The sequence below is a fragment of the Convolutriloba macropyga genome, chromosome 13 (genome assembly GCF_964194025.1).
Source record: "Convolutriloba macropyga chromosome 13, txConMacr16.3, whole genome shotgun sequence".
NCBI lineage: Eukaryota > Metazoa > Xenacoelomorpha > Acoela > Convolutidae > Convolutriloba > Convolutriloba macropyga.
This window is the reverse complement of record NC_134480.1, coordinates 31,055,939-31,071,261: the sequence shown is the minus strand read 5'-3', so window position 1 is coordinate 31,071,261 and position 15,323 is coordinate 31,055,939. Positions and strand designations below refer to the sequence as shown.

Below are 15,323 nucleotides of genomic sequence, written 5' to 3'. Positions count from 1 at the left end.
CGAATATGAATTCGGTTTTTGAGGTGTTTACTGTGAGTTGGTGTTCATGAAAATATTGAATTAGTTTGTTGGCATTTTGCTCTTACTTGGCCTTGCTTTCGTCAATGGATGTACAAAAAAGATAAAATAACAGTATCGTCAGCATATTGTATAAGTTCAGTTTCCTTGTCAACTCGAGTTGACAATCAAAACGCAATATTATTTCTCGCTTTTTCGAAAACGCCGCAAGAACAGAAAAGTACCTTCTTTTCACTTTGCTTTTTTTGCTCTTCAGTAGCTTGACCTAAACAACAAATTTTTACGTGGAGCATTGCCTTTTAGATCCTGTTTTATACATAAGCCAAACAATTATTGATAAAAAAGACGTTTCAAATACACTCCACTTCGAGCCGTAATAAAAATAGGCGCGAAAAATGGCTGTCTGAGAAGCTGACACAGCTATTAACGAGTTTTCAAAATGAAAAGGGCCGTAAGATCCTTTCTATTTAACATCCAACTTGCCTCTCGCAGCCGTCGAAAAATGTATAGTTTCATTTCATCATTTGTTTTCAATCTAGCATTTAGCCTTTTCATATAATAACGACAGACGGGTTAGTAAGAAGGTAATAGTGATAAAAGACTCAATTCAGCGTATAATAGACGTAAACTGATATGTAGATCCTGAAACCGATTACAGAGCCGCAAAACGGACACAAGATTACCAATCAGAACATAGATAAAAGGGAAATAAATAAATAGCGTTAAAACTTCTCAGATACCACATATTTAACTCATATGTACAATTTACAACAGTGGTAGAAAAATATAGCTAATAGCACAAGGAGGAAATTTATTAATTCGCTATTTGTTACAATAAAAATAGATTAAAAGGTTATGGTAATGGATAGCAAGAACTTTGGGGGCAGTTTTGTTGTGCTAGCAATGTAAAAACTACACGTATCTGGTTTAAGAAACAATTGTGCATAATTAAAGTTTTTAAGATTCGCCCAAAATTAAGTTTATGGCTAACACGCATATTTGCAGTATAACGAGGCAAGTGATTCGTATCATATATACATAATAATATGGATTCGTTTTGGTTGATTCTTCAAATTGCTCATCATGGGTTCCAAAAAGGTATTGCTTGTATTTTGATAATTAGCTATAAACAGCTGCTCATAATATCTCAATAGTTGATTATTGTTGACAAGTTTTCCGGATCCGAGAATGTCAGAGGTATCATTTTGCATACTATACAAGTTTTGGGAATCGTTCCATCTCTTCGAAGTCTTTATTTATCTTCACGTTTCTTCCAATCGCAATTTTTCCATCCATTCAGTGATTAGTTCACACCTGTTCCAGGTAAACAGCAGGGAAATATCCTTCAGAGGACATAATTGGTTCCCTGACCAGCCACCATTCTGCGTTCCCAGAAATGTCACTCTTCTGAATCACGTCAACGACCAGACCCTCTTTTAGAGATATCTCGCTTTGCGTACTAGCCTCGTGAGTCCATAACACCTGCGAAGCATATTAGTAATGTTTAAGTGACTCTGCCTCTGAAGTCACTGAGAACTTCTGGCGTTTATCGAGAACCGGGAAGCGGTTCGATAATTAAGTCAGAATTTCGTAGTGACTTCTGCAGAGTCACTTAACCTTGCTTAAAACACGAAACGCGCACGTTTTAATATGACGAAAGTCTACGAAATTCAACTTCTGGCTAAGTAGCAACTTCTGGCATTTTAACTTCTGGCACTGCACTTTCGGCATTTTAAAATGTGCACGTGAGTGTTTCAACTAAGATTCACTTAAAAAGCACTATAAACTTCAACAAACTGCAATTGTCATTCCGCATTCTAATCTCACCATGGGCATTAAATGGTATAGAAAGAATTAATTGTGGTCAACTTGATTTAAACTTGACGAAACTCCAGTCCCCCTTTTTGACAGGGTTTGGTGCTGAAGCACGAGCACCAGCAGCACTTTTCACTCAAGGCACAAAATGAGAAGGCGCATAAGTATTAACTTTAAACGACTTATAAGCAACGATACATAACATGAACACTAAAAAACCTGACATAAATACTCTACACGTTTAATTTTTGCTTTACCAGCAGTTTTGGTACAGTGTGAGCTTTGCACAATGTCACGAACTATTTACCTTAGTTTTATCGAATTCTCTCCAGGAAAGTCAAGTATGTCAGAAAAAAATATGCATAAAAAGATCAGCAGTATGTCGCTTGAGAAGGAAGCATCCAAATATTTAATGATATCGCTATTGCGAACCCAGGGGGCGGAGATGATTGATTTACAACCAACACTTGAAGCTGAACTATGCTAAGTATGTATTACTGAGATGCAAAGCAACATGGATGTTTTTTTTCGAAACTTAAATTATAATAATCCGAAAAAGGACGTTTAATCTTATAACTTAGATACCTAAGGAATATGTCACTCGATGCTAGAGGTCTACGACTCTTTATGTGGTCCTGTGGCTTATCGGTTAAAGCGCCTGTCTAGTAAACAGGAGATCGGTGGTTCAAATCCGCCCAGGACCTGTCTCCCTTTTTTCCAACCTAAAAGTTAGAGGTTGGTGAGACACATTAACAGCACCTCAGTAGCTGAAAGAAAAAAAGAAAGCCCGCGAGATAAACAACGAACAAAAATTACTTCACCAGCTCATATCATAAGTAAACTATTTGATTTACAATAATGAGTAAAAGAAACCTTTGCAACAAGGGGAACAATCTATAAACCAGTTTGAGTAAATCCGTTTAAATTGGCAACGCATATGATTTCGACGTAAATTTATAAGTTTAACGATGGCCAACTTCGGTTAGGATCAAAAGTCGTCAGAAAAGTCAACGGAAGAGCTGAAAAAACTATTACACAAAATGAGTAACTTCTGATAACAACCCAACTGAGATGCGAAAATAAAACAACTTAATAACAAGGGAGCCACGAGCAACGTGTTCAAGCACAAGCTTGATTTCCTTAATTTGTTTTGATGGATTGATGACTTCTGATTTGTTTTGATTTGTAAAATTTGCGGGTTTTATGTTTTACCCACGTGTGAAACCTAGCAATTAATTGTAATCTGGAAATCTCTTGTTAATAAGTAGTAAACACAACGAAACCCGAAATTAAAAAAAAACTTACTGTTATCAGCAAAAAAATGCAACTTTCTATTTGATGTGATGACGATGTAATCTATTTTACACTAAAAGTAAAGATGCTGTCAGTGGTTCGAGATACTCAGAGATCAAAAGTCTTCAACAAAACCTACATATTTCACTGTTCCAACATTTCCTTTAAAAACGGGGAACTATATGCGCAGGGATTGTTTTCTAATTCAGCCTGTTCACGCTTTGCAGGAAAAAAAAAACGAGCACAATTCTGTAGATCTTAAGATCAAGTTTCATTCAAAAATTTCTAAAGAATGGAACAGGAGCACTTCGCAATTTCGCGGGAAAAAATGGATAGGACGAACATTTGATAGTGAAACCGTTTAATAGAGCCAGATTTAAACCTGTAAAGCTTTAAATCAGAATTGAAGTAAATGTGATCTCAACTGCAACGTATAAGTTCGCTAATTATGAAACTGAAAATAAACTATTTGACCAAAACTTTCCGGAAACTAAAAAATAACTCTGCTAACTAAAAAAACGAAAACATTACTTTTACTTTTTCGTTTATATTGTCACAGTACTCAATTTGAAAAAAAAAACATCTCCAGATTTCAAATTAGCTAAAACAACACAAACAGCACGCATTTTATGAAGAATTTTTTTTAAAAAACAATGATGGATTTCCTACGACTCCATCTCTATTTTTCTGAAAAATTTTAATCTTCAATTGAATTAGCGGAAAATTCACGGTATATGGGACTCATTAGAATACAAGACATGAAGAATTCAATGAATTAAAAAAAAGATTAAATATAATTTTTCTATTCTAAATTTCATTTCAGATTTAGTGGGTTATTGTTCACGTTATTCGGTTATGTTCTCATGTATCTCCTCTTTTCTATCTCAAGTGATTTTAATTCATTAAAAGTACAGAACAAAGCTCATTTCGAAAAGTATTAAAACGCTGTTTTCGAGTTTCTCAGAACGACTATCTGAGTAGAGTGAGTTTTCCAAACCTTGTTGGAGCTACCATGTGGTTGTCGATTAAAAAACATGACCTCAAATGTATATTAACTAATCTCAGTTTTTGTCAAGACGTTTAAATTCAATGAGCTTTAAACTCATGAAAAATCGTTAACACATGAGGCTATTCTATCAGGCTTAATCCAAACTATAAATGCGACGAGTTGCTTGTATAGACGAAAATAAAATTTTTAACGAAACATTAGATTTGTGGAGAATTTTCAGAAAACATATGGAAAAAATTAGGCTTCATTTTTTTTAAAGCAGACCAGGAAGGCACTCCGCAAATTCAATGTTTTGTTAACTATATGCAAGTTTCAATTGATTACAGTAATGCTGTCAATTATCTACGCTGTTCAATAACATAGCCGGCAGATTGCCGGAATAGCAGCGAAAGAATAGACCTGCGCGCCATATAATAGAGATAGAAACAGATAGATCTAAATTGAAAAAAATCGACGCCGCTCAAAAAACTTTGTAAAAAACATTCAGCGAAAAATTAATAAAGCTTAATAAAATTCATCCTGCAGAAGCCTCTTATTAGGGACCTTTACTGCACATATGAGTTCATCTGACCTTGAACAAATTCAAACTAAGCTTAAGTTTTTAAAGTGCAAAAGTCATTTTATTGAGGGAGGTAAGTCACGTATGATCAAAATCTAATCACGCAAATAACCTAAAAACTTTTGCTACAGTGAGTGAGAAATGACGTCACAAGCGCAAATGCCGATAGTGGGCCGTTAGTGAGAGGAGGAAGTCATTCAGAAAATCTGACGTTTTCAGCTTTGCTGTGTGAACAAATGTAAAACGAAAAAAGAGCGTCAGACGACGAAACCAAAAAAAAACCAAGAGCACCGCATTATAGCTACGCTCAGCTTACAGCGTCGCAGCTATAAAAAGGAAACGATTACAGCTACTCTTGGTTTCTTTGAACTCCAATTGTGTCTCAAAAAAGTTTATTGCATAAATTCATCAAGTTGATATATATAGATTATTATCCTACATATAAAAACATGAAGCATAAAACAGCTCCAAAAGGGAGCAACTACTTTTTGTAGTTGCTTGAGGATATTCCAAAGAGACCAATTCTCTGATACCAAAGCAAACTCTTGCGACAAACTTGAAGTGTAATGCACTATTCTGTGTTACACACAGACTCATAGAAACCGTTAGTGATGGCATCTTTTTTTCGAAAAAACTGGAGACTTTTTGAATTTCGTTCAAATATAGAAAATTTTATTATTCTGTATTTCATAGTCTTAAAAAGCTACAGGTCGTCTTATGAGACAGTTTGGATTAGTAGCGTCTCAAGCATGCCCACATGCTTTCCAAAAATTAAAAACGCGCACGCATATCGTGCTGTTTGGGTTACTTTGGGGATTCAACAAGCCATTATCGACTGATGAAAATTGCTTTCTAATGGCTAACAGATCGAGTTCTTCAAAACGTTAATACAAGGCTTTTGATTTTCAGCAACGCTTATTTTGGAAAGAAACAGTAATGAGTTTTTAAGATCCCCGCATATATCGAGCCTTTTACTTTGCCAAGGCATGCTGACACTTTAAACTCTTCTGTATTTTTGAAAGATGCATTCCTATGCGTTCAAAGATTTGTGAACATTGGAATGAAATTGAAATTCGATGAAAATCTCAAAACGTCTCCGAATTCTTGACTCAATAATAAACATAGCTGGCAGATTGCCAGAAAATAGCCGCAATAGATTCGTAGATCGGCAGTAAAAAAAAACAGTAAAAAAGACAAACCAAAGAAATTCGTCTTTTCATTGAAGGCTGATCTGTAATATTTTCATTAAAAATCTGTACAAGTTATTGCTGCCTCTATTAGCTGATCTCAAATAACCTTCATTTAGAGTGACACACCCATTTGACCTTATCTCTTTGAATTAGAGTAAATAAAAGTCAATTTCAAAGTGAGGAAGTCATTTTTGAGAGTGAGGTAAGTCAAGTGTGACCAAAAATTTAATCACGCGCATGAACAAAAAAACTCGCTCCACTAAGAGCGAAAAATGACGTCACACATGCAATTCAGTTGAAATTGCATGAACGAATGAACAAAAAGTGGCTGTGACGTCATATGGTCGTAACAAAAATCATGACGACGAAATAAAAAAAAACCAAGAGAAGGCCAATAATAGCCCCAGCTATCGCTGTGCGGCTATTAAAAACTAAGGTTAATTAGAGCTTCATTAACGTTGGACAAGCACTGGATTGCATTGCTCAGCCTAAACCAAGAAATAGGACAAAATTTACCCCGCTCTGCTCTTCGTTAGCGTTCTGCTGCAGTTCTTTCTTGATCTCGTTCAATCGATTCAGGTGACCGCATTTTAAATTACATTCTTTTAAATACTTTCAGATAGAGGTCAGAAGTTGTCGCCAAGTTTGCATTCAGATTAAACTCCTTTCCAAAACATTAAAAAGTACAGAACAAAGCTCATTTCGAAAAGTATTAAAATGCTGGTTTTCGAGTTTCTCAGAACGAGCATCTTGATAGAATGAGTTCTCCAAACTTTGTTGGAGCTACCTACCATGTGGTTGTCGATTAAAAAACATGACCTCAAATGTATATTAACTAATCTCAGTTTTTGTCATGACGTTTAGATTCAGTGAGTTTTAAACTCATGAAAACTCGTAAACACATGAGGCTATTCTATCGGCCTTAATGCAAACTATAAATGCGACGAGGTGCTTCTATAGACGAAAATAAAAATTTTAAGAAACATTTGATTTGTGGAGAATTTTCAGAGAACCTATGGAAAAAATTAGGCTTCATTTTTTTTAAAACAGACCAGGACGGCACTCCGCAAATTCAATGTTTTGTTAAACTATATGCACGTTTCAATTGATTACAGTAATGCTGTTTATTATCTACGCTGTTCATTAAAAAGAAACGATTACAGCTATCCTTGGTTTCTTTGAACTCCAATTGTATCTCTCCGTACTCTACTCTTATCAATAACTTTGAATAGTTACACACACACACAACAATGATAACTAAATTCTTCGTAAAAGCGAACCACCAAAAAGCGTATTGCATAATTTCATCAAGGTGATACTTATGGATTTTGTATCCTATATATAAAAAGCATGAAACATGAAACTGCTTGAGGATATTCCAAAGAGACCAATTCTCTGATAGCAAACCAAACTCTTCCGACAAACTTGAAGTATAATGCACTATTCTGTGTTACACACAGACCCATAGAAACCGTTAGTGAAGGTATTTTTTCGAAAAAACGAGACTTTTTGAATTTCGTTCAAATATACAGAAATATTTGTTACTCTGTATTTTAGTCTTAAAAAGCTACACGTCGTCTTATGAGACAGTTTGGATTAGTAGCGTCTCAAGCATGCCCAAAAGCTTTCTAAAAATTAAAAAAAACTCGCATGCATATCGTGCAGTTTAGGTTACTTTGGCGATTCAAGCCATTATCGACTGATGAAAACTGCTTTCTAATGGCTAACAGATTGAGATCTTCAAAACGTTAAAACAAGGCTTTTGATTTTCAGCAACGCTTATTTTGGAAAGAAACAATAATGCGTTTTTGAGATCCCTGCATATATTGAGCCTATTTGTCAATGCATGCTAACACTTTAAACTCTTCTGTATTTTTGGAAGATGCATTCTTATGAAAGCATCTACTAAAGCGTTTTTGTATGGGTTGTTTTATCGAAATTGAAAAAAAAATTAGGTATTAATTGAATTCTGATGATGCATAGTTCAAATTGCATCTTAATGCAATTTCAATAACGCATCATTAGAATTCAGATACATATTTGCAGCTTCTAATTTTTTTTTATTTATTGTTCCGCCTCACTTTACTCGGGGGAGGAGCTATATACTCAAACGGGTTTTTTTGTTCAGCCAATTTTGGCCGATCGAAATATTCATGGTAGAGTTGTGATTGGTACTATTAGAACGCCCGTACAGCGTAGAATATGGAATTGAAAAGATTTTTTGAATTTCGTTTTATTCAAGGCAGTTATCGAGGTTCTAAGATTTGTGAACATTGGAATAATATCCGTTGTGTTTGATCACATTCAAGGAAATTTTTGCACAATTTTTCGTTAACTTTGCTAAATTACGTCAATTTTGTAAACAATAGTGCTAATTGCTTTGCCTAAAAACCCAGCTGACTCCTTTGATCCTACAATTTTAACTTAAAAAATTTAACCTTTTTCATCCAAAATGTCCCCGTTTCTTCGGCCCACTTTTTTCTAATTTGACGGAGTTACTTACCTCAAACTGCTCAGAATTTTGATTCAATTCAAAATAAGGCTAGACCTACTTCCGTTTCTTTTATGAGTGTTCTGGAATGAATTTTTTGACGTTCTTTTTTGCTAACTTCATTTTGCAAAATGAATCATTCAACTTTGATATATTGAAATTTTGTTGCCAAAGTATCCATCTTGTAACGAATGGTATTTAGCTGCTATAATTAAACGTGTCGCATTATCCAAGCTAATTTTGGTCTGTTCATGGTTTCCATTGAAGCTTTGTTTTTCAAAATTAATTTTGCATTTTTTTTCTGTTCATAACAGACCAGAAAAATTTCCGATAAAAAATTCAGCTACTACGCACTATGGTTTTTATAACACAATGATCATATATTATGTTTTCAGAGAAACTTTCAAGGCTTCAACGCCTTCAAAAATGTGCCTCAGATTCGAATCGAATTGGTTGTGTTTTACACGTTCTTGTTGTCTTTTTTGCAATCTCAAGCCTGAGTATCAACAAATACAGATCCAGTTGGCTTCCTTAAATGGTATACTTGATACTATATAAGGCTTTCATTTGACATCTAATGGGTCTTGTGTATTTGAATATTTCTTATAAGAAAATCTGTTTACTTTTGAATTTTGCCACTGATTTCAAAATTCTGTCAACCTGTTGAATAGCCTCAGTAAGCACAAACCGCATCTTCCATTTAGTGAGTGAAATTAAAATTTTTCTAGTTTTCTAAAGGTCATTATTTTTAATTAGTGGCTTCATTGCTTCGATACCACAGGTTTTAACCTTTTTTTACGCTAGGACATTTGCCCAATCCGGAAGCTGTTTTTGTTCCCTTATACGATTATCATTTTGATAATTTTTGAAAGAAAACACATGTTTAAAAAGAGAATGTTTTAAGCTAATAGCGTATGATTTTAACGGCCTCGAAACCGTTTTCTTGTATAAATGAATTTTTTTATTTTGCCTGAAATCGTTTTACTTTTTGCAGTGCTATCACGCATTCTCGATAATGGCAGCTCTTAGTGGCGTCTTCTGGAGACAAAATAGTATTTCACAATTTTAGTTGATTGCTAATGATATTAATGACTTCGAAATTTTTTGGTTTGAAAAAATTGATCGACCTTTTGAACTTCGCCCCTTTTCTGTTCTTCTTTTTGACAACTTGTATCTTAGTCTTATTAATGACATCACCCATCAACTTTGGTAGATCGGACAAAATTTTTTTGCTTTTATGTTGCAGCTGATGCTTTTATGGCTATGACGCTATGTGGTGTCAGAATTTAAAATTTTTTGATACTGGTATTATTGTTGTCTTTTTTGCATAGTTCCCTTGAAAGTAGGGCTCACTGATGCTTGTCATGATGCTGTCTCCTATTCTCATCAATAACAAGTATCATTGGTTCTCCAAGGTGGCATTATTTATTTCATTTTCTCGCTGCTAAAGAATGCTCCCGGCGGCTCCGATGGAGTTACATAAGACTATTTAGTATTTGTAGTTGACAGCTAATCGTTGACTTTGCCTCTTTTTATTCCTCTTCTTCTTGACTTTTTACAAGGTATTTATATGGAAAGGTCACGTCTTCTTCGAGGTGATCTGCTTCGAATATGAGCAGTCGTCGGAACATTACGTGCGAACGCACATTACCGAGCCTCCATGTATATTCTATATTTATAATTCTATTTGCTCATAGCTTATTTTAGCATTCCGGCATTGAGATTAGTGAATAACTATCAACCTCGATTTCCAGAGACAGATCAGTGACCTTTCGAGATTTGTTCAATTTTTTTGTTTGTTACTTCATAGGTTTATATTTGTGTAGAATTTCAAAGACTACTAAAGGGATTCTACTGACTTATTTAAGAAGATCTGAAAATCTTGTATTACATGGGAAGACTTCCCTGCTATGTGTTCATTTTGAGGTTTATTCACTTTTTCAACTTCTGTAGAACTACAATAATAATAGCAAACCTTGAATCTGCCCAGTGAAGGTGGATTTTGCACCTGAACAGGCTGCTGCAAATAGTCAGCTGACATTGAACCATTGTTCACAGAACTCGCCGCCGAATTAAATTGAGATATGCGATTGTTAATTGACGTCAACGGAGAACCTCCAAATCCAGAATCAACTGAGAGGTCCGATAACTGGGAATTGTGTGAATTGGAATTCTCCGAGGAAGCAAAAGCGTTCTGTTGGAAGGAGTTAGAGATGAAATGCTGGGAACTTTGATTGAAGTCCTGCTTTATAGATTGTGTATCTCGTTTCGGTGATGACATTTGATTAGTGGCATGTGTTGTGGCTTGGTTCCGGTGTTGAGAGGTAGGTTGCTGACCTATCAAGTTGTTATTGTCACTTAAGGGATCAAACATGTTCAAACCCACATTTGATTTTTCCGCACTTTGATTCAAATTAAGTGTCGACGAACGATTGGAGGCGTTTTTCCGAGTAGTCTGATTCAGGCGCGGTGATTTTGGGGAAGTGCTTCCATTAGCTGTCGAATTCTTCGAAGTTGAGTTTTGGGTCGTAGTTGCGCCTTTTTTGTATTGCTTAGGAGACAATGTAACCGACGATACTTGGTTGTGTCTGCTGTTCCGTGGCGAGAGGTAAACCGGAGCCAACAAACCCATGTCAGCTTGATCCTTGGAATCAGGACTTCCAAACGGGTCAAAAGCTATAGAACTTGAATGTTCTGATTCACCACTCGACTCAAACATGGACTTGGGCCGCGTTCGAACCGTAGAAACAGAACCCTCCGTGGCTTTAGCCCTTTTCTGTCGCATGACAATTGGATCGTGCTCCTCAATTGGGCTGGTCGGAAAGACAGGAGACAGAAAGAGCGCTTCTACAAGTCCAGTTTCAACACCGTTATCCACAAACCAAATATTAGCATTGCCACACGGATCTTTCCTCTGCATAACTCCAACTAGTTCCCCTGCCTCCAAATTTAAATGTACAGGTTTGTCGCTCTTGTAAAGCGATTTACACGTGTAGAGATCTCTTTGAGCGTATTTTGCCCGAACTTTTTTCTTGATCGATTCGGTTTGCTTGCTCGAGGATTCAGAACCAGGACTATCGTTGGAGTTGACAAACATCGAATGTCTGTTAGACGTTGAGGTCTTTGATTTTCTCGAAGCAGTTGCACCATTGGACGCGGTTTTCTGCTGTTTATCTGTGGTTTCGGAAGGCAATGGCGATGAGGCAAAGGAGGGCGGAACAAAAGATACCTGAGAGGCGATTTTGGAAGCTACTTCAATATGTCTCTGCTCGAAAATGTCTCTTACATTAATGTGACTTACAGAAGCAGCAGTGCAAATCTTATTAGATCGACTGCACTTATCAAAATGCGTGCGAAAATCTGTCAGGAAGTTGCTCCGAAGCCTCAGAAAATAGATAGCAAGATCTGCCAAATTTTTCTGGACAAGTTTATTAAATTGAGGCAATTCTTGTTTCAGTTGGTCGTTCAATGCTGTGTAGTTACCCTTAGCGGTGTACAAACTGTCATCACTCTCTGGAACTTCATCTTTGAGTAACTTTTCATAATCCAGTAATTTATGGTCGCGTTTCTTCACCAAATTATTAGGCCCAGTGAACATGCTTAACAATTTTGCGACCCTTTTCAAAACGTTATTCTCAACTGCAAGAACGTGCTTAGCCGACAGCTCTTTAAGCCTGGTGCACAGTGTTAAGTGAGCTTTGTACATTTCCTCGGACGAGAATTTGTCTAAGAGTAAAGCTTTGACCTCGTTGACGACCCCTAGCATGCTGGAACTAAAGGTTGCAACCGTTCTTCCGTAGGACGATAGAGATCCCTGAAAGGTCCCCAACTGCTTTTCAAGACTCTTCATATCCGTCCGAAACTTTTCAAATTCAAAGTCATCAACAACATGATTGAACAACTTATTCGAGATATTCTGACTGAATCTGTTGCTTTTCTTTTTCAAACTTCCCAAGCTCATTTTGGAAAAAATTCCTCTGAAACTGCTCGGTTCGTTACTTCTGTATCTTTCTACAACCTCTCGAGTCCTTTTTGTTTGATTTATGCTCTCGACAACTTCGTGTAACTTAGCAACCGATTTGAGAAGATTCGTTTTGTCAGGGTGCATTTCGCTTGTATGTTTTGAAATCTCTCCCAGCAAAAGAGGGTACTTGACCACCCTTTGAATCGGCTGTAACAGAATTGAGTTCATATTTAACACCTTACTTCCACGTTTTTTCATAGCCTGGATTCCTTTATCAAAAAACCGACTGATTTCTTTGTTCAAGCAATACTGCTCAACAGTTTTCGGAACATTCTCGAAGTTCGTACAGTACTCGGTGAACACCCGAATGAGCTGATCGCATTTTACAAGAAACAAGGCTCCAAATTTTTCATCCCCTGCTTTAGCTCTGTCCAAATCGACAAGCAGACTTTTGGAAAACTGCTGGACCTGTACAATATTACCACACACGCTTCTGTAGTTGATCTTCAACGCATTCCAGTCAGAAGCCGGGAAAATCTCGACAAATAAGTCCATGTCAGTGGAGAAAATCCTTTCAGTTTTGATGAGTTCATTAACTGCGTTTGTTCGCTGGTTTTCAGACTTTATTGCCGCTTTTGAAGCATGTCGAAGGTCCATGGACGACGCGCTTTTTGTCAATGAGGAGCTAAAGCTTCCAGAGGTACTCAAGTCGTCAAAGCCTTTTTCTGCTGTCGCATTTCTTCCAGATGAAAATTCGCTTATATCATCATCAACATCGTCGCCATCAGTGACGTCATTTGGTCCCAGATACTGCGAAACTGCCCTTCTCATTCCTCCACTGTTAGAACTGCTGGAACCAGCAAAACCTTTCGGAGTATCTTTATGTGATAATTCTCCAGCGAAAAAGTCATTGAACCCATTTTGAGGCTCAAAGGCTTTCATAGGCGTTGCTTTTGACGAAGCAGACGCGACCTTTTCCGAAGTTACCCTTGAAGAAGCTGGGTTCAGTGATGTTCGAGGTTGAAATAGCGACGAAGAGCTTTGAGGTAGGTTGTTATTAAGACCGAAAGAGTCGATGCCCGCGACAGCACCAGGCGGATTCGAACTATTCTTCTTTGTATTTGATGACTCCGCGCCAAATTGGTTACCAGAAACGTTGCCATTGTAAGACCACTGAGAACCTTGATGCTCATATGACGGGAGGGAACTTCCCGACGTTAAACTATTCGCAACTTCGATTTGAAAAGGTGACAGAAAATTTCGCGGCACGTTGCCTTTTCTGCCAGAACTATTGACTAAACAGGCCCAGTTTTCATCAACGATTGATTTGACAAACAATCGCTCGCCAGTTTTAACCCCTAAATCTTCGGCACATTCGGCAGGAAAATCAAAAACGGCTTGGGTCGTTTGAGTGCCATATTTTTCCACAAACGATATGGGAAAAATTCCACTCTTTCCATTGAGTTGACCTTTCAACCATTCGTTATTAACTTGTTCAATTACAAGAATTTTGTCGCCAGTAGAAAACGAGAGATCTTCGTTTTCACTGCTGGGGTAGTCATATGTTGCGACTACGACCAGGCCCGGCTCGTACCTGATCATTTCGTTCTCTCCTTGATTTTTCTAAACATTTCGGTATTCCACAAGCAGTGAGATGTTTGAACACATTCACAACCTAAAACGAAGCCTACAGAATACCAATTAACAAATTGAATTCTTGCACCAGACCACCTCGTGATTCTGTCAGTGCTAAGACATATATGGAGTCATATTAAAGCGAGGATAAAGAACACAACCTACTAACATCTCAAACGGCAGTCAAGGGGGAGAATGGGGTCATTCGCAGCCGGCTTAAGACACGGTGCAGGGCTTCACTAGGAGTTTTAAAAGCATGATTTTACTTTTAGAGCTTTGTATTAGTAACTCTACTACTACTAATCAAGTTAAAAGTGAAGTAACAAGCTGAGATACGGCAGAGATCCGAAGAAACTGCCATGGTTGTTTACAAAACGATAAAGGCATTACTAATTATAAAAAGAATGCAAAAAGAAAAACGATTATTTTGAACTACGAAGAAATACAAAGCCAATTAACGACTCGAAGTAGGAAACAGTCCAGTCATGATAGCGAGACAAGTAACTTCGTGACCGAACTTTTAAAATTTTGAAACATTATTACAAAAAATCAATACGCAAGTCAATCAAGAAAATTTGAACGCATCACACGATTAATATCTGCCGAAGTTGGCGATAAACCTCATAATAGGTTAAATAAAATAATAGGTCATAATAGGTTAAAAGGGCGATAAAATCAAAGACAGAATTTCATTAAAATTAGAATGCGTCTAAAACAAAGAAAAACCATAGAAGGAAAAATGATTTGACTGATGGAAGGGTTTCGGTGAGAGAAGTAAATTACCAAAAATTGTTCTCCAAATGACACAAAGAATTTCCCGTGCGTTAGAAAAACTTTTCTCGATGGCTCGCTCCTTCTCTCGTGTCAAGAAAAAACGTAAAGAAAAGTCCTTAACTGTATTATTTGTGCTTTTTATCTGTTTTAAATAGATTTAATTTGAACAAATTTTTAGAAATATATTCTAATTTATTACGTTCAACAAAAGTACCTATTCAAAACAGACGCTTCATCAAAACTCTTCTTTAGGTTGTAAAACTGCGCCTATCAAAAGTTCAAGCACAAAAACTATTTAGATAGAATGAAGAGCGCAGCCCATGGATCACCAACTTCAAACTGCGTAGCCTTTGAAAACTCAAGACTAAATATGGAAAAAACAATAGGTACAAATAAAGAGCAGATCTCCAAACAAAAGTCCCGAATCAGAGTGCTGAGATTTTTCCGAAAAAGCCAGAAAAACAGAGGTAAACAGTAAGAAAATCAAATTAGACAAAACTGATCGTATTTTTTTTACTTAATTTAATGCATTCTCTCTGATTTATACGATTTTCAACTGATACCAATGCCAACAC

At 36.6% G+C, this 15,323-nt stretch overlaps 2 protein-coding genes and 1 non-coding gene across 4 annotated transcripts in view; 1 reads left to right on the top strand and 2 right to left on the bottom strand.

Moving 5' to 3' along the window:
* Nucleotides 1–15,323, bottom strand: part of LOC142351908 (uncharacterized) — a 438,132-nt gene that overhangs the window by 273,236 nt on the left and 149,573 nt on the right. The window lies entirely within an intron of this gene.
* LOC142352015 (uncharacterized) lies at nt 596–14,051 on the bottom strand. The gene is made up of 2 exons (XM_075404344.1): nt 10,351–14,051; nt 596–1,500 (listed from the first exon to the last, which is right to left on the bottom strand). The coding sequence occupies exons 1-2, from the start codon at nt 13,939–13,941 to the stop codon at nt 1,327–1,329; spliced, it is 3,765 nt and encodes a 1,254-aa protein (XP_075260459.1). The 5' UTR covers nt 13,942–14,051; the 3' UTR covers nt 596–1,326.
* Nucleotides 2,465–2,537, top strand: Trnat-agu (transfer RNA threonine (anticodon AGU)). Its single transcript has one exon. It is a non-coding gene; the product is annotated as a tRNA-Thr (tRNA).

Excerpts from the sequence above, each read along its gene's own strand:
- LOC142352015 (XM_075404344.1), bottom strand. The coding sequence starts at position 13,941 with ATGATCAGGTACGAGCCGGGCCTGGTCGTAGTCGCAACATATGACTAC. Across the intron at positions 1,501-10,350 it reads CTTCACTGGGCAGATTCAAG|GTGTTATGGACTCACGAGGC; the intron begins GTTTGCTATTAT and ends TATGCTTCGCAG.